Source organism: Megalops cyprinoides, chromosome 5, assembly GCF_013368585.1.
Source record: "Megalops cyprinoides isolate fMegCyp1 chromosome 5, fMegCyp1.pri, whole genome shotgun sequence".
NCBI lineage: Eukaryota > Metazoa > Chordata > Actinopteri > Elopiformes > Megalopidae > Megalops > Megalops cyprinoides.
The window spans coordinates 9,573,934-9,593,379 of NC_050587.1; the positions used below are offsets into that span (position 1 = coordinate 9,573,934).

Genomic DNA, 19,446 nt, shown 5'->3' on the forward strand with positions numbered 1-19,446 from the left:
AGCGGGGAGCGGTCTGCAGCTGGTCGAATCGATTAAGCCGGCTGAGGACACAGCTCACTGTCTCCTCCATCTGGGACCTTCGGGTTAATCCTCACAAAGGATGCGATTAATTAATTGCACGCAAGGTGCCCAGTTACAGGGAAATTAGATTATAAGTGTCTCATTAACAAATCTGCTGCGTAAGCTGTTTTTGTTTTAAATAACAGCAAACAGTTATTAATCATTTAAAATTTTGTGTGGGCCAAATGTCATTTTGAGGGTTGGCAAAACCCACTGTTATCTTCAGTTAAAAAAAACAAAGTAAAACACTGCCTTCATACACATAATCGTACACATTAGGTGATTATTTCAGATAGTTTAACTGCACAGATGGTGTGTACGAATTATTTCAGATATTTCAACTGTGCAGATGATATGTATGGACTATGTCAGATAGTTTAACTGCACAGATGATATGTATGTTTAATCTAGTCTTGAACATGCTCATTTGTACTACAGATTGAGTTCCATTATTTTACATAGTATGAGTTTGTGTTCTGCTGTCTAAATAAAGGAAATAGAATCAACTGAAACTGCGCAATTGACTATGTTCTGCAAATGCAACGTGCAATTAGTTTCCATTTCACAACATGTTGTCCTATCACACTGTCCCCCAACACTGCCAGCCCTGCAGAGATACTGAACACTGGCTTGAAGATTAGCAGTTATTAGTAGTGGTGGGTGGTAAATAAGAAAGCACTAATTATTTCATAACAATAGAAGTTATTATAATAGAGAGAAAAATGAAAGATACTGCAGTAAAGTTGGGTGGCTTTTGTATCTGCTGAGAAAATAAATATTGTATTTTCAAATGTCTGTAAAGCTTCTGCCCTAAGTTTGCAATGTACCGTACAGCTCTAGCTGTAGCATTTGGGGTCAGGGCCAAAATCCTTGCTGAGCTTGAAGTCATACGAATGTCATCATGGAAATTATAATTAAACACAGAAACACAAGCACACACACACTAAATAAAAAAAAAAATGCATCAAATTAAATTCAATGAAAACAAAGGTGACAGGCAAAAAATATGAGCACCAAAATATTTTTTTTCCCAAATGAGAAAACACATGTAAACAATTCCCTTTTGAAACAAATCTTATATTTGACGTCAACACATGACTTTTATTGCCTGTACTGATAAAGAACATTAGTGCAATGGTTTGAAGTTCTTGAATTAGTCTAAATTCGTACACACCACTGCATAGAGTGGGACACATTCAGAATATCCAACAGGTCAAAGAACAGCAGAAGAAAAGGCCAGAATGCATAAAATTTATATCAATTTTCATAATACTAATCAGGCTTGCCTGAAACACAAGCTTTGATTTCATAGGGAAGCAATTTCTCAGAAACCACACCCTCCCGACCACAATGCAGCCACTGTCACGAGTACAGCAAGAGGCAGACATTCCTTTTGACTGCTATCGTTCTGTCTCAGATGAGCTGCACAGTCGTACTTTGCAAATGAGGACTTTTTTATACTGTAACCTCTCAAATTATTCATGCAGTAATGCTTACTAATGAAGTCTATGCAATTTAGCACACCAGTTTTACCAGTTTAAATGAGATGAACTGTTTTATTTGTATCCTGCACGTCTCCTTTGGACACAACGTAACACAAAGGTAAACTGGTGACAATTATGTCAGAAGAACCAAATCTGCCAAAATAACATAATTTGTGATTTTTTTTTTTCCTAAGACTTTAAACCATCAATAGGACATCTATTATACATTCTAACGGGTCTGTAAAAAGTTCTAGAAGCTGGTCTGCAAAGCAGTGACACATACTATTATTTGGTAAACAATATAAACAAGCCCTTAAAATAAAGTGACACCAACTCCACCAGCATAGATAACGCATGACAAACAATGTGAATAAGGCAGAAAAAACTGAACAGTTCCGCCAGAGAGAAGCTGCAGTCAACGAAGTACGCAAAACCACAGTGTTATTTCATTTCACACCAGTAAATTCTTCCGTGTTCTGACATTTTTGTTCGTGGTTTCTACTTCTTTATTTCTGTCAGTGACGGTGGCCATTTTGTGTTGTTCAAGTGGCTCAGAGGGATTTCTCTGAGAAAAAACTAAAACATTTCTAGTTCATCCTAGTCTTGTCATTTCCCTTTAATTTCTTTCACTACAACCTTCACATTATTTTTGAAGTTCCTTGGAACAATTTTATAAGTGCTAGAAACAGAAGCTACACTATGGGAGAGTGTGCGGTTGGGTGCAGCAAATGCAAATAATCTCTGCAGGGTTGATATACAGGTTCTTGGTACAGCCAACAAAACACTTTCCAAAGATCCAGCATCCTCTGAGAGGAACCCAAGGTGTGCTTTAAGGGATTTGTACACACAATTTGTACCAGACTAACAAAAAACAGAGGTCGTCCAAGCTTTATTAAAATGTCATCTCCCCACACAAAATAACTTTGAAAAACACAGGAGTCCTCTGATTTTTTCACAGTCTTACATAAACTGACATCATTCAAAAATACCTCCACAAAACTCCACAAATGAATGTTCATTTTAGGCATGATACTTAATGAATGCTACATTAAAATTGAAAATTTGCCAATCATATCTGTGTGGTGAGATATTTTCAAAACCCACTTTTTCAAGTACAATGCTTCAAAAGATTATTTTTGAACTAAAATAACCACGGATATTGGACATTGACAAACAGGGGTAAATTTTTCCCCTCATATGGAAAGAAAAAAGAACATTTCTGGGGTCAAAGAGATGGCAGCTTTGTATGGCAGTCAGCATCAGCAAAACAAGTGACACCACTGAAAAATTCAGAGGACTCCCTTTTAATAAACTTGTGCCAACAGAGCTTCACTGAACACCGGTGGAGCTTGAGGTAACAGTTCTTGAGACAATAGGGAGCAGGCAGCACAACCCCAGCGCTAAACGTGTCTTTGACCTGAGGGGTGGGGGTGGGGGTGGTGGTGGGGGTGGTGGCAGGGGCGGAGGGGTCACCCCACCAGTCTCTGGGTCACGACCTCGCGGTACATGATAGAGATGTAGATGAAGAGCAGCAGGATGACGAAGAGGTCGTCCATGAAGCCCAGCAGGCCGAAGAGCGCCTCGGGGATGAAGTCCAGCGGGGAGGCCAGGTACGTGAGCGCCCCCACCAGACACAGCAGGATGCGGAGGCGGAACATCCAGAAGAGCCCGCCCACCGAGAACATCTCGCGGAAGGCGTGGCGCAGCAGGGTGGGGACGTCGCGGAGCCGGTCCATCAGCTGGGCGAGGAAACATGGGTTCGAACATTGTCATTGCGGGAACACGCTTAAGGTGCTTTTACATAAACATATTGCTAAAGTAATTAATATAAACAATTCTGTGTCTAGTAAAAGCAACAAAAAATGACATGGCAAAATTTATACATGTTTGCAATTTTTAAAAATTTCACACACTAATCTCTGTTCACACACGATTCACATGACTTAAATATGCAATAAATTATGGCAGTAAACTTAAAACATATGACAAATTACTACTATACCATACTAGTGAGTCACAGTTGGTTGTTTGGTTTGCTATGTTAGCCAATGGCAGTAGTGAATAATGGCTTTAAATCACTCACAGTCAAATTACACAGTAAAATCTGTCACACGTAATGCAATTCTTGGGCCTTAAGATGCAAATAGGCAAAGGACTGACTTTGCTGTAGATGATACGACTGTACTTCGGTGTGTTACTGTATTAACAAGGGCATACAAGATGCACTCACAGATCTCGGCTGACCCGAGAACCTCCGGTTGTAGTCATTGACGTCCTGCAGGATCTGTCCTGCCTCCACCTGTCCATCCTGGGCCTGATTTGGCAGGTCACCCTCCTGGAAGAGCGGGAACAACAGTGTCACCTGTAAACCAGATAGGAAAGAACAGTCAGTAATACAGCAGAGCCTTGTATTTCACTCAGTGATACACTAGTGCCTTTCATGCAGTGATACAGCAGAGCATGGCATTTCAGTCAGTGATGCAGTAAAGCCTTGTATTTCAGTCACAGTGTGTGTGACTGTGAGTGATGACTATCCTCAAACAAATGGAAGAAAAAACTCCATTGATAAAAACTGAAAATTTCAGTCGTTGCCCAGTGTGAAATTTAAAATTTGCAGATATTCCATTGGTATTTGCTTTGTGGCCTTGTAATGAAGTGTGTACTGAAATAATGTTATCCAGATAGGTACAGTCAGTCACCATCTCTTCATCTCTCAAAAATGTGTCAAAAAAAGATCCACACAGGGAACAACAATATTAATATCATGATCTTCAGCATGTAATAGTGATAAAAGTCTCTAAGGGAGATGTTAACAACTGTTCTCTGCAAGCCTGTTGTGCCATGGCTTCTATCAAAAGGTCATTCATGCAGTAAATAAAAACCTGAAGGACAAACATTATATGTCCAGCAGTGGTGACTTGCTGAGGCAGCTCCAGATCATGTCTTTCTATAAGGGCATTACCACAATCTTTGTGATAATTAAATGCTGCGATTGAATATTAAAATGATGAAAAGGGTGGTTGACTAAGCCAGTAGAGGTTTTGTGTAGATGCCCTGCATCTACATAAGGTCATTGTAATGGTCACAGAGAACCTGGCTCCCAAATCTTACCATTTGTCTACAGATGGGACAATTTATCGCTCCAAGCCATGACCCGTACCTCCAATATGCGATGATACAGGGACCTTGAGATGAAAAAAAAATACAACATCAAACTGCAGAAAGTCAACAGCTGATAAAACAAGTATGTCTAGAGAGCAGTAACAGACCTACTGAAAGAGCAGAATTAATGATTCATCAAAGTAGGGGAATGGAAAAATTCTGCATCCCATAAACTGATCAAGGCTTTTTAAGCATTATAGCAGATTTGGCTTAGGAGTAGCATCACCCATTTTTAGTCTATTAAATGGGTGATTTTTGTTTCCTTAAATACATTGTGAAGATTTACTATCTTAACTGTATTGTGATCCATTTATAAATCATGCATGTGTTTATATGAAAGAATGCACAAATAAACACACATACATACATCTGCACAAGAGCATCTGCTAAGCAACCAAATGTTAAACAAAAATGATTCTTAAACATGTGAGCGGGCTTTCACAAAATCTTACAGACAAATGACAAATTTAGTAATCTGGCATCATACTAAATCACTAAATCATTTGAATTAGAGGATTTCACTTCATATGAGTTTCACTTTCAATCCTGTTCCATTTATACATGGCTGGCATATTTATACAATAAGCCTAATAATGCCCTCTAGTGCACAGTAAACCTCAGAAGCTTTCCGGGGTGTGACTCACTACTCTTGACACACCAGCACATTTAAGAGAAACTACTTCAATCTGTGAATGAATAGTTAAGCCTTGGTGAGCTATTTCTTCATAAGATTCAGATCTTTCAAATCAGTCTTTCATAAAAGAGCAACCTTCAACATGCACGTCAGATCAGTTATTGGAAAGCTCTTGTCTCTTCTTATCCCTATTGTAAAGCTTATTGCCTCCTCTGCCTGTCACCTACTCCACACAAATGTCAAATTGTTGTTGTCAGTTGTCAACAAGACCTAATGACTTTTTGTCCTGATACTATTTTAATGTTCATCATCATTTTGTGTGACACCAAATTAATACTCTCCGTTATCTCATTCTACATTTAATTTGCACATTGAGATGCCTGGTTGTAAAAGCTGGAGGTCACCATTTATGACAGCTGTACAGACAAAATGTCACCAAATGTATTTGGCAGGTCACACCGCTGTTAAGTACTGACCACAGAAGAGGTGGCCACAGTTGGTTTCCACGGGCAGCGAGGCCTGCTGTAAGCAAACAGGACAGGACATGTCTGTGTAGAACTGATGCCTGGGCTCTGCAGCTGCATCCTAGACCACAGGAGGAAACAAATAAGCAGGAAAAGTGACTCAAACACAAGAGCGGGAAGTAGCTAACGCAACCTGCAAAGGATTCTTAATTCGGTGCTCCAGAGGGACTTTCAGCCCATGTTTACAGTCTGAAAAAGACTTATGGTGACTTCTACAATTTTAATATAACAAGTACATTTCAAATTTTGGGAATGCACTAGTCTTCTCAGATGCAATGGCAAGGTCCATATGCAAACATCAAAAACAGGATTCTGTCCCTATAGCTCCAACGGGAATCTAGAATTGTTCCTTGTACAATAACAGCATGCAAAATTTCTATTTTAATTTAGGCACACAGACACAGAGACACACACACACACACACACACACACACAGAAATCAATATATATATATATATATATATATATATATATATATATATATATATATCATTTGGGATGTGCATTAACTATTAGTGCTGTGCAAAAGTACAAAAAGCATTTGACAGCTTATCCCAGGAATAGGGTTCAGTTGGACATGCCAAGTCAATGGCCCCTACAATGTTTGACAAACAGGTTGCACGTCCAACCAAACTCTGTCCTTGAGCAATACGAGATGAACATTGAACTATTTGCCAGCATAAAAAAATTATGGTTGTGTACCTGCTCAGACTGGAGCTGCTGTCGGACAATCCTCACATGCTCCTGGTTCTCTGGGTGGATATTCTGCTGCTCATTTCTGAACATAAACAAACCATCTGAATAATCTCTGTTTTTACAGCCCAGATTTAAACAAAGTACGGCACATCCTGTCTTCAGAGCGATCTTGTGTTTATGAGTGTCAACACATTAATTCAACTCTATCATCAGCAAATGGGAAAAATAACAACATTATCCATGAAACAGCAGGCAGTTAATACTGATATGGATTCACTGTAGGTATCTTCATGTTTACTAATCCCTTATCAGCTGAACATGCCAACTTTATGGACATTCATATTTTACTAGATGAGTTTTCATGCTCTTCAACTTTTGTGTAAAGCTTTACATATAAGTGAAGTAATTTAAGCAGAAAACAGTGCCACGATATGTCCAAGAACAACTCATGGAGACAGACGTGCATAAGAATGTGTACCCTTTCTTTTGACACAAGACACAAGAATGATGTCACCTATTTACTCAGAAATAACACAGACACAAAGACATTTCACTCAGTTTTTCTGAGATGGGCCAATGTGAACGAAGGAGTCTCTGCTGGAGTCTTTACCTGCACAGGAGAACCGCGAGTCCACCCAGAAAGGTAATGCTTAGAACGACCACAGCCAGAACCGGATTGCTGATCCCTTCTATCAGCGAGTCCTCATCTTGCATTGGGTTCACAACCACCCACTGGTTTTCGTCCATTCCACAGTATCATACCCTGCACCACTGTAAAACAGGAGGGGGAAAATCCGTAGAGTCAGAGAAGCTTTAGCCATGTTTATCAAGCTCTTACAGGTGCTGCTACAGTGCAATTCAACAGCAAAGAGCAGACGGTCCCTTGTGGATTCATGTCCACAAACAGGAAACTGCAGAGGAAAGTCCTGGTATTTGTGTGTCTAGTCTGAGCCACAAAACCTGACATAATTCTTAGTCCAGACATTATGAGGCAGAAAACTCCACATTCAGAGAGGACACATACAGACAGGATTCAAATTGTATTGTCATGTTTGAGACAAGACAATGTTTGTTTATTTTACTTACACAGCACTGTAAATTTGGATTTTCCTTATATTAACAAAAATACGTAACTGATTAAAAAAAAAATCTTAAATTTGCTGCTGACAGTTAAAGACCAGACACACACAATGTTAACTGACTAAATATTGTACGTAATTTGAATATTTTATTTGAAAATAACTAGCTTTTTGCCTTTAAAAGGAAGTTAGGACGTCTCTATAAAAGAAAAGCGTCGATTCACAAAATAAGACAGTAGAATTGACGCCATGAAAATATTTCTGAATGCAGCAGTCACTAACAATCAACTATAAACACATAAACGTAACACATAAATTTTAACAATTACTGCTAAATGACCTTGTTTTAAAAGTGCCAATGTGGCTTTCGTTGAATTTTCTAACTACAGCTGCATCATTTATTTATCCGTTCAGACATAACAATGATTATAACCTGTGATCGTAAATATGGATTTAATAAAGACTTCGCAAAATTACTCAACTACAACTATATACAGAATCCTACACCATCAGATATATTGTTCCAGCTAATTTACTTATGGCCTGCACAACAAACGTTACCTAGGTAGTGGCAGCAGTTAAGTTGGTCAGTTTGCTTAGACGGTTATACACAGCTAGAATAGAATTACGTTAGAAAACTGTATAACCAGACAGACAAAGTGCTAAGAATTTATCTTACAACGGGACTCTTTTTGACTCATGCCCTTACATGAGTCTAGTGAAATGTCAAAGCAATTTCCGCTGGCTGGCAAGCTAGATCCGTCTCACAGAGCCAGCTAACCACATTCAAATATGTAACTATCTATCGTAACATAACTGGAAAATGACAGCCAGCTTGCACCGCTACCTGTTGTATCACATTTCCACACACTTTAATTAGTTAGCGTTGCACTGGATCTCCCGGAATATCAGCATGTTGGCAAATTGACGGCGTGATTTCGGAAGATCCCGAAATATATCTGGCTAACGCTGGTAAAGTAGTTTGGGAAAGCTTCTAGCTAGCTATCCAGCTACAGCAATGGACTGTATAGTAGTTAGCCACGCATCTATCTAGTTCATGACATGCATTCAGGAATAACGTAAACCATCTAGATAGCGAGCACGTTAGGGTCTTTTTATCCCAGTCCCCTACCTAATGTTACCCAATGGAGACTAGCTAGCGCATTTAGCCAATGTTACCTAAAGCAAACTAGCTAGCTAAGGTAGCTACTTTTAACGTTAGATGAATACCACTAGCTATAGTCAGCTAGCTATCTTATCGACAAGGGGCTGCGTTAGATGACCCAAAATACAAACCGAGACAGAAAAAAAACAAGAGAGATAAATGTTTTGCCTACTCAAAATTGGCAACGCTAAACATGCATTGATAGGTAAAACTTATATTTTACACTTTGTTACCTGGCTGTCTCTATCCATAGGAATTAGTCATACTGCAACTTCCGCATTCATATTCCGGGGCCTTCCGTGGATATGCCGTCTCCACTATTGCCTGTTGTGTTTATGTTTCTACCGGCATAAAAATATTTTCCTACTTTTAGAATAACTTAAAAAATATAACACACGTGTTCATAATTGGAAAAAAATCAAGGGTTCTGCACCCGTAAGTGGTCCTTGCCAGAGCAGGGCTGCCCTAATTTTGCTGGGTGGCATCTGTAGGACCCCGCCAGGCTGGGAGAGGGAGAAGGCGAGAGGGAGAAACCGGTGGAGTAGCTGTGCGTCCCTCCGTGGCTGTTTTAGCTAGAATCTGTCGCTATTTCTCTTTTAATCGACATCAGAGACTGTTTGAAGAGCTAGCCATAACGGGAGTGGGACTGATACAGCGGTGAAAAACCCAGACAGACCTCTTCCGCACGCTTTGTCTTTGTCAGACGTCTTGTGATTGTATTACTGTGCGGTAACGGTGTATTTAAAGGATAACGTTTCTCGTTGGCTTGATCTTGTGGATATTTATCTACGATGAGTACTTTGGAGTCTGTGGATCGGGTCGAATTGTGCGAAAGCCTTTTGACATGGGTAAGTATGTTTTATTTTTCCGATTAAATAGACTAGTTAGCTTGGGGCTAGCAAGAATTTTTCGTTTGACGCGACCTCTTGCGTTTGCTGGGATAGTTAACTACCTACCGCTGTAGAAAACGTTGCTCAATAAATTGTAGCCGGGGTAGGCTACTGATAAAATAGACTGCCGTTCGTTAGCTGAAGTTTAGCTTGCTAGCTAGCGTTTGACACCCCCCTCCACACATAGACACAGACACACACACACACACACACATAAAAACATCCGCTCCAAAACCTGAGAGATTACCTAGCTGCAACAACAGAGTTGGCAATACCTAACCTTAGTGATGTATCAGTTTGGGGTGTCAATAAAAGAGAAATACAGAGATGGATTATAGTGTGGTTAGCCGAAGTAAGCTAACTAAGCTCATATAACTGCCGATCCAGCCAGCTAGGCACCGGCCTGGTTTCCTATCTTGCTGTCCTTCCTCTTTCCATATTTCACAATATAATTTGACTTAACAACGTGTCAAGGTAGTTGCCTAACTCAAATTTATTGATTGTTTTTTTATTATTATTATTAAAGTGAAACGTGTATGTAGATAGCCAATTTGTCCGTAGATTTTTCTGCAGATAATTATTTGAATTTGTTGCATGTTACCCATTTAACGTTTTCTGTTAGTTGAATAATTGAGCTAGTTTTTGAGTGGATCGTCTTGGCAATATTAGTTAGTTGGCCGGCTAGTTAACGGTATTTAATAACAAGAATGGAATGAAAGGAATGTGACTCGTACTTAAAGCCCAAAGAAGCTAGGCTAACAAAGTTAATCATGGAAAAAAAACGATCAGCGGGTTGGAGAGTTGGGATGGTTTGGTGCTGGTTTTGATGGCATGTCAGCATGCTCCACCCTCCCTGGATAAACCCTCTTTTTTGTATGTGAGAGAGGATTTGCCAGTTACTTTAGCTAGAAACGTGTATTCTTAGTAATGAAAACGCATGACAGTTGATCCAGGTGGCTAGATCGCTATTGAATTAAAAACACAGGCAATTTGCTAGAAGCTACATGACTAGGTAATAAAGTACTTTCAAAAAACGAACGTCCAGAATCACATGGGTATTTACTGCGTTTTCAGTTTCGAGCTAGCTAGCCAGACAAGAATGAAGACAACGGGCGTTATACGACTTCAATGCGACCGGAAGGACAGTTGTGAAATGTAATTATGTTTCTTTATCCTGTTATTTTTTTAGACATTGATCCGTGTGGAGCAGGAAAGTTAACTTGTTAGTGATCTAAAATTCGATTTCAGTGACAGCTTGTTGGCTTTTCAGTGCGACATCTGCTTTCCTTTGTTAACATAGCAGTGTTTCAGGTGTAAATACCCATTGCATGGAATTTCAGGCATTTTCGATTACGCACGTCGTTATCGTCAGAGCTGTCAGCAGGTCTGAAGGCATAGTAATGCTTCTGTATTTTCAAAACGCGACACAAGAATATTCAGATACTTCTCAACTGTCATTAGTGGGTTATCTGCAGTGTCAGCCATTAGCTTTATTGCACACCTTGACAGCTTTAATTGGCAATAGTAACAATTGGTAATCGCTAGTTTTACGTTACGTATAAATAAATTTAGTCAGCACGAAGAGCTGCAGTATCGAATGAAACTGAAAATAGAATCACGAATCGTACCGATCCCTTATCACCCACGTTCGCTTTGCTGCTGAATTAGACTGCGCAGGTATGGGAAGGCCTGCTTCTTTCTGTAACAGTCGACATGCAGTTAACACACATGTTAATCTGACTGAGTAGTTGGTGGCCTAAATCTTGTCTAAGAAAAAAAAAACTCTTCTGAAGAATCTAGTAATTTGGAGTATTCCAAACGTGTTCCATTGTCCCAAGTAAAACAGCTCTTGAATCTTTTAACTGCCAACTGTAAATTGGTGCTGGTATGGCTTCAGCGGTTTTCAGCGGTTCACTGGATTGCCCTGAGCAAACAGAACACATTCATTGCCATTAACACGGCGTGGCGTGAAGACTGACACAGAGCAGCTTACAATCAAGCAAACATGGTTTCCACGAGTAATGCAATATTCATAATCGTTTATCAAATTAAGCTGGTATAAGACAGAGGTACAGCAAGCTGAAACCGTAGGTTTTACAACGACATGTATCGCACTGTGTATAAATGCTTTTGAGATATTCATTCCCATACCTCTTTCCCATACCTCACTACAGAAAAATAAAATGACTTGTACAACAAAGCTTAAGGGAAGCTTTGCCATGTTCTGACGAATAGTTGCTTTTCAGTCAGTTGCTTTTTGGTATCCAGAACCAATAACTTGAGTGAGTAATTTAAAACACAAAATATAGAGGATGTCCATTGTTGGATAGGTTGGATAGGATATTTTCCTTTTCACTTGAATGTAATCACCAAAACAGACCAGTTTGAGAAGTCCATTGCATACTCTTTCACTGTATTGTGCACAGCTAATCTTCAAGGTCTCCGTAAGTGTAGATGAACAGCATGAATAGAAATATGACACATTTAAGCAAAAAAGAAAAATTGCCCCAATCAATTAGATAGTTTAATTTGGTTAGCCTAGTTGTTAGTTTTTGTATAAAAATAAGGTTGAGTTTTAACATACCTTCACATGCATACCTGAACTAGTATGGAATGAATTTCAGTAAAAACTTTCAGAAACTGCCTCAAAGCATTATTTTTACCCTAAGTGTACTTTGAGAGGGCTTGTTGAAGTTGAAAATTCATCAGCAGACATATAGGTTCCATCTTGGGATTTTACTGCTCTTCATTAAGGAAAACTAAATGGAAAAAAATGCCCAGAAAATGATTAATGTCTAGTTGTTGTGGATTTAGGTAGGAATTTGAACTGGTGAAATTTAAAATGTATCACCTATGGGCACAGTTTGCAGTTGTAGAATAACTACAGATACTTCCCTCAACATTTAGGATTGAAACAAGGTGCAAACAAGGACATTTCAGACACCTTGGACCAAAAAAACTTTTGCTGGAAGGAGAAAAAACAAATCCCAAGCTTTAGAAAGTAGGCCAATTCTCGGGTTTGCTCATATAGGCTTTCCACAGTCGCGACAAGTTTATTTTGTTTGTGGAACTACCACATTTTTCTTACTTTTATCATATAGTGTGTTCAGTAGTGTTGTGACCAGGGTTAAATATGCTATGTCTGTGGAGAGTCTGTTGTGGAAAAAATGATGCCGGAACTTATGATGTTGTCACAACAAACAGTCTCAGAGTTCCGGGGTGATTTGAAGGGGAATCCTGCTTGGCATATTTACTGGGTGGGCCTGAATGGGTCTGAAAAGGGGTAAATAGTTCTGCAGATCACAAACACAGCTTGTGAAATTCTGTAGGCTCCGCTTTCCAGAGGTGTCAAGCCACGAGGGAACACAAACAACAGACAGCCTAAAACGGGCGGCAGTGTAGCATAGTGGTTAAGGAGCAGGACTCGTAACCGAAAGGTTGCCGGTTCAATCCTCGCTGGTACACTGCTGCTGTACCCTTGGGCAAGGTACTTAACCCACAATTGCCTCAGTAAATATCTAGCTGTATAAATGGACAACATGGTAAAGAACTGTAACCTATGTAAGTCGCTTTGGATAAAAGTGTCTGCCAAATGAATAAATGTAAATGTAAAACTGTAACCTGAAGAATGGAAAAGTATGTTTGTCAGATTATCACAGAATTCCACACAGTTGCAATTCTATGCCTGTGTCCCTGTGTGTTATTGTGTTGAGCGGCAACGAGGTACAGTGCCAGCTGAGCGCTCCACCACACCTGTGATCTGAGTACATACTTGGGAGTGATATTTTGCTGACATTGCTGAATCCACACTTGAGTGAATGAGGCCATAAGTGTGGGCTAGAGCAGAAAACATTCCTGATTGTGGACACAGTCTCCAGCATCTGTCATTGAACATCAGCAAGCATGTTTACTTTGTTAGTTTTTTCTACACATTATGTCCTCCAACCAGCTAGCTATTTTACGGCTTGCAGTAAGGGTGAGAGCTGTTATTGCTATGTCTTTGTATAGAATCTGTGGTTTAGGCAGTGAAAGTTAGAATGCATCTATATAGTTTTTAGCAGTATTGCTTCAATGCACAGTAGGTGAAAAATTGTTAGTTTCCATCTTGCCTTTGACAAATGGTCCTTAACAGCATAATCAAAGGTTGCAAAACGCATCGCTTGAAGATGAAAAGTGAAAGGTCTGAAAAATGGTGGAATATGGCACTCATTAGACATCAGTTTGGAAGCACTTCATGCTAACAAACGATGGAAAAATGTAGGCTACAGTTACCATGAGTCTTCTGCTACATGTCATGGGTGAACAATGAACTTGATGACTCACTTCATCACTATCCACACAGCCACTGTGATTACACCACAGCCAGGTCAGTGCTTTGCTCCATCCAGTACGCCTTACTCAGCCTCTACTTCACAGACCCACTTCCTGCAAAATGCTGTCTTCCATCATCCAGACCACAGGCAGTTTCACTTGCCTTTTGACTTGAGGCCATTCTCTCTTGTTTAATCAAAAGGCTGAGATTGGTTAGTTGTAATTTGTAATAGTGGAGGTATTAAAGTGGAAACTGAAGTTGCCACAGCGTGGTTATCTTATGTTTGGTGGAAGTAGGCGTGCTTATGCAACCTTTCCATATAATGATAGAAGAAGTAGCCTGACACCACAGAATGTAGCCTATCGGGGTCTGAAACGAATATTTTGGTGCAGCTGCCAGGATGGCCGGCAGATGGAAAAATTCACCAGCCAGTTGGAATAATTTACTGTGAATGAAGCTACATTTTAACTATCCTGTGCGGTGCACATCTGCATGGTAGCAACATGGTATATTATTATCTAAAACAGCTAGCCAGCAGGATAAAATTACAGCTAAGGCTGACATCTAAACCACAGTAATGTTTACTAGCTAGTGAGTTAGCTAGCAGAAAAACATAGTACATAAAGTACCTAAAGAATCAGTTGATTGTTGAAGTTGAAGTTGATTTCAAGTTTACCTGTGTGTACTTACTGTAGCCACATTTTTAAACTGATAGTAGAGTTGCTAGTTAGTTGTCCAATCAAGTTGAATCTTCCCATAGTGATGGAGTTTGCATTGTACTGTCATATGTAGCTTGTGATTGGTCATCACTCTGTTGACTTACAGTAAAAAGGAACCAGACTGAAATGGCGTAAATGTGGGCATCTTCCATTTTACTTTATTGGGTTAATTTTATTAGTTCATTGATTTTTTTTTTTTATATAAAATAGCAGGGTGTGACCTTTTTCAATTTTTATTTTAGTGCAAAAAAAAAAAACGCCAGACAGAAAGGATAGTCAAATAGAATCCCACCAATGGAAATCAATTTCTACATCGAGATCTGATAGAAGTTCTAAGTAAACTTTGAACATATTCAGCCAGACAGGGACATTGATCACTACGTGGGAGAGGGAAGCCGTTACCACAGTTGTGATCATATGGGCTGAAAGCTCCATCCAGAGCCATGTGGAAGCATAGTCTAATTTTTAGATCGACCCATGTCTGCTGGGGCTATTGAGCTTTAGCGGAATGTGGCTAATGGTAATGATTCATTCCTTAGCGTTCTCTTCAGCCTCAGTGAATATCAACAAGTTGGCCTGAATGCAGATGAACATTCATGTAGTTTTCACAGAGAAATGTGTTATAGAAAGCCCCAAGTTGGCTAGTTTTTGTAGTGACCCAAACATGCTGGTAAAATCCTGTCTTTAATAGTCTACGATGGAGCAAAAATAATGGCTCTGAGACACTGGACCAGTGCTGCATTCAAGCTCTGGGGTTGGTGTGAAGAGGCCCTGAAGTGAAAATCCTCTCTGGTTCAATAGTAGTTCAGGGTTTCTGTGCAGCAGCCCAGCATGTCCCCTACTGTACTTGTTGATTATGCAGCACGAGTCATTAAACCACTCTCTCTGAATGTGCGTACAATCTAAATATAGTGTTGTGAGTGTTTCGCTGATGACGTGTAGAGAGGACTTTTGGGTTATATTCCAGTGGTAGGGGGTAACGAGAGAAATGTTATTGGTGACATTTCATTTTGCTTGCTGTTGATTGAAATTTAATGAAGTGCTCTCTTGTTCATTAAAAGACACTCCTAATTCAAGTAGCATGCTTTTACTGAGAGAGAAGACTGAACAAATCATTCTTCTAGGTTTTTATCAAAAAGCAATGGGTCAAGTCTGATATATCTCTAACAACTGAAAGATAGCTTTGTTTCATTGCTCAGGTTGAAGATGTTTAAGTGTCCCATAGTAATGTCATCTACTCATGTGGACTATATGCTGTATGTTACTGTGCTGTGTGACCACAGAACTAATTATAACTATGCTATGTCAACCTAAATCATGTTGTCATCTCCTTCCATACAGAGCTAATAATACATACCTGTAATGCGGGAGTTGTCACTGAAGTCCACAACAAAGCTGCATCACATCAAAGATGCTTTACTTTGCAGTGTTTGAGGAAAAGTGGGACAGCACAGAACTGCTAGACTTTGTTGCCCTTCAGAAGAGCAGATTCCCAGAGGAGGGGAAAGCAGTGCATTCACATCTGGAAGAAAAAAAAAAATAGAATTCCCTTTGCAAACTGGAACTCAAAACTCTCGTGGGAGTGGAATGCTAAACCAATGTAGTCAGCTTTAGCCATGACACATTGCACAGTGTTTTCCTGGCCATTTCTGTAGGTCTGTTTTGGAATGTTGCATAATCTTTAACCGTGTTTGCAGTTGTGGGCTGTTTACATATGAGTGAAACAATCTAGTTCTTTCTTACAAATTTGGTCACCTCAAATTAATCTACTTTATATCACTGTAGGAATATATGTATGGGATGCAAGGTATGTGCTGCCGTGGATTCCCTTGCAGGAAACCAATATTTCTTTTTGTGCATATTGTGCTAATTATGCAATATACAATAACACAACACAATCAGTTTGTATTTCAGTAGCCAAGTTAAATGGTTTCGAATAGAGGGAGAAGTTTAGCTGTATGTATTTTCTCTTGTAATTAGTGTCTCTTGATTTTGAATCTGTTTAACTGTCCTAAAGCATAGAAGAGGATGGATGTGGACAATAAAGTAAATAGCTATCACATCCTTACGTGCCTTTTTGTTCTTTTGTTATATTCTGTTCATTTTGTAGTTGGCTATAGATCTGAGATTTGGTCAGTATCTACAAAAACTCAAGCTTTCTTAAAATGAAGATTTGATAAGATTTAAGAGTGTATTCATTGCATGTATATGGAGCAGGGGTGCACTGATCAGTCCGGTCAGTAAAATATTATATGAAGAAATTGCGCTCGTTTACCAGTGTGATAGGCCTAGTATTTAGGTCTATTAAGTGACACGAACAGGAAGTAAAGAGCAAATCAACACTACAATACTACTTTAGCTACCGTATTTCCCAAATTCTTTGGCCAGTGACATATTTAGCTAGCTAAAGCCTAATGGCAGCTATTTATCCCTTAGCTAACCTTGCTAACTAGCCAAAAACCTTATTATTCTAACAACAAAAGAATACCAGACCAGTGCAAACGGTAGGTCTAGGTCTCAGAGGGGTATTCTATAACTTGTCAATTAGTCTTTCAGCAGAACACAGTTGCAGAGCTGTACTTATTAAATGAAGAGATATATCAGATGTGATCTTGGTTCATAATTTCAGTACCCATAGTTTCATCTTCCCTAAGTCTGGGATCCTCTGTACTTTACAGGGATACACGTTATATGGCCTCACTTAATCTGTGTAGTATGATGAAAATATGCTGTAATCTGCATTTGTGAGATATCTGCTGTAGACATGCACACTAAGGACCTGCCAGCTTTTACAGATCTGAAGTCTGGCTCCTTTGACTCCCTTCATATGCTGCCCGGGAGGTTGAATGGACCATCTGTCAAACTGGACCAAGGAACACAGTCCTGGTGCCAGCTAGGCCTAATTGATCTGCACAGTGACAGACCCACAGGGCTTGGCCCAAGGTAACAGCGTGTAGAGATGGGGGTGACTAGTAGTTTTTATTTATAAATGTGCTTACTAGTAGCCTAGTAGTCCCCGTTGTTTTAAGACTTATCAGAGTAACACTCACCGCTGTACAGCTCTGGAGCCGTTTGAGTCATTGGGGCATGTTTGGCACACCATCATCACCAGCAGATTTCCCATAATTACAGCAGTATGTTGTCTGCTCCAGAAAAGGCTTCCTCTCTCAGCAGATGGATGTGGTTCAGGGTTTTTGCTTTCTGACAATTGTCTGTTATTTGCCAGGTTTTGAAAGCTTGGACAAAAGAGGGCATCTGTCATTTGGGTGGGCAAGAAAGCATTGTAGACAGTGCTTATTAAAAAGAATACTGTGCTGCACAGTCTAATAGGTGTAAAAATCCAACTCTGTCCTATGCTGGTACCTACAGTCCTTTGCTCCTGTGACCTGTTCAACATTATTTGCATATAGACATGTTCAAGACAAATGGCACAAAATACAACATTTTCAGAAATGCTGTTTGTATACTTATATTATGGACTGAACTAACAGTGAAATGAGTTGCTGAAATCTCTTGGAAAGTATGATTTCCTACCTAATTTTCTGAATTTTTTTTCTGAAAAAGAAGCAATAAGAAAATTAGGAGAATAGCCAATTGGATGTATTTGACTTTGCAACTGAATATGGGTGTTTAAAGAAAATGAAACCAAAGCTCTCAAGTGGTTTGGACATTTGCTACATGTGCAGATTGAGCCTTATGGCTAAGGTATGGAAACTGACCTTGCCATTTGCCGACAGTGACCAAGAGCCTGCCATAGGTGGAACTAATTGGCTACGTTCCACTGGGTGGCTCGGCCAGGGTCATCTCGCCGCTTCACTCTCAACGCTATTTTGCTAATGTGGGCACCTGTGTGTTACTCAGATGGAGTCCGGAAGATGTGCCTATCCTCCAGTGGTATTCGCCTCTTGGTGCACTGTGGGAGTTGTGTGAAAAATATTTGTGGCAGGCGTACGTATCTATCAGAGATTTGCACGTCCCTTGCCCCTCACTCCTGTGTTGGTTCAGTAGAAGAGCTCAGTTCATAATTGAGGGATGTCTGAAAGGTGAAAATATTACATTTTTCTTGAAATTGCACTTCCCCATCATCCAAAAACAGGAACGTATAGAAATCATTGAAAATGTTAAAGACTATCCATCATTTCAGACGAGCATTTCTGTCAGTGGAAACTGGCATTTCCTTACATGTGTGCTGCACTAAAACAGCAGCATACTGTACATCTGCAATCATTTAACGGTTAATCGATTAACGGTGACGGCAGACAGCTTGCAGATGTCAGCATGCCTACACTGGGCACAGCTGATTCCGTGGCATATAAGCGAAACTGGGTCTACAGCGTCAGCAATGAAGAGAACATGTTGGAAGTTAATGTTTTCCGCGAGGTGCAGCCGACTGAACCCACTCAGGAGCGGGAGCCCCAGTCATCACAAGGCATTGAGCGCGGGACCACATGGCGGTATTTACAGGGCAGCCAGAGAGGAACAGAGCCAGCGCTTCCAGTGGAGACTCAGCAGTTCAGTAATCCCTCCCATATCAGACTGCTCAGGGGCAGATCTAAGGCGGATAAACCAAAGACAGTCACAGGATAATTAAATATGGAGTGATGCGCTGTCAGAACCGCTTTCAAGTTCAGCACAAAAACCAAGGCAGTTTTGAACTTCTAAGAAATGTTGATGGATACCGTATTTACTGCAAACATAACCATCCTTTTTTCAATTACAAA

The 19,446-nt window shown here is 39.9% G+C and overlaps 2 protein-coding genes across 4 annotated transcripts in view; one reads left to right on the forward strand and one right to left on the reverse strand.

Moving 5' to 3' along the window:
• Positions 1–1,126: 1,126 nt before the first annotated feature.
• rnf170 (ring finger protein 170) lies at positions 1,127–9,087 on the reverse strand. Its single transcript, XM_036529338.1, has 7 exons — positions 9,038–9,087; positions 7,171–7,331; positions 6,567–6,642; positions 5,817–5,925; positions 4,656–4,729; positions 3,775–3,906; positions 1,127–3,283 (listed from the first exon to the last, which is right to left on the reverse strand). Exons 2-7 carry the CDS (start codon positions 7,305–7,307, stop codon positions 3,014–3,016), a joined length of 798 nt encoding a protein of 265 aa, XP_036385231.1. The 5' UTR covers positions 7,308–7,331; positions 9,038–9,087; the 3' UTR covers positions 1,127–3,013.
• Positions 9,088–9,323: 236 nt separating this feature from the next.
• The window catches only part of hook3 (hook microtubule-tethering protein 3), a 48,029-nt gene continuing 37,906 nt past the window's right edge, over positions 9,324–19,446 (forward strand). For all 3 annotated transcript variants that reach the window (XM_036528355.1, XM_036528356.1, XM_036528357.1), the window contains exon 1: positions 9,324–9,652. In XM_036528355.1, the coding sequence (XP_036384248.1) occupies positions 9,596–9,652 (57 nt within the window). In that variant the 5' untranslated portion in view covers positions 9,324–9,595. The remainder of the gene's footprint in view (positions 9,653–19,446) is intronic.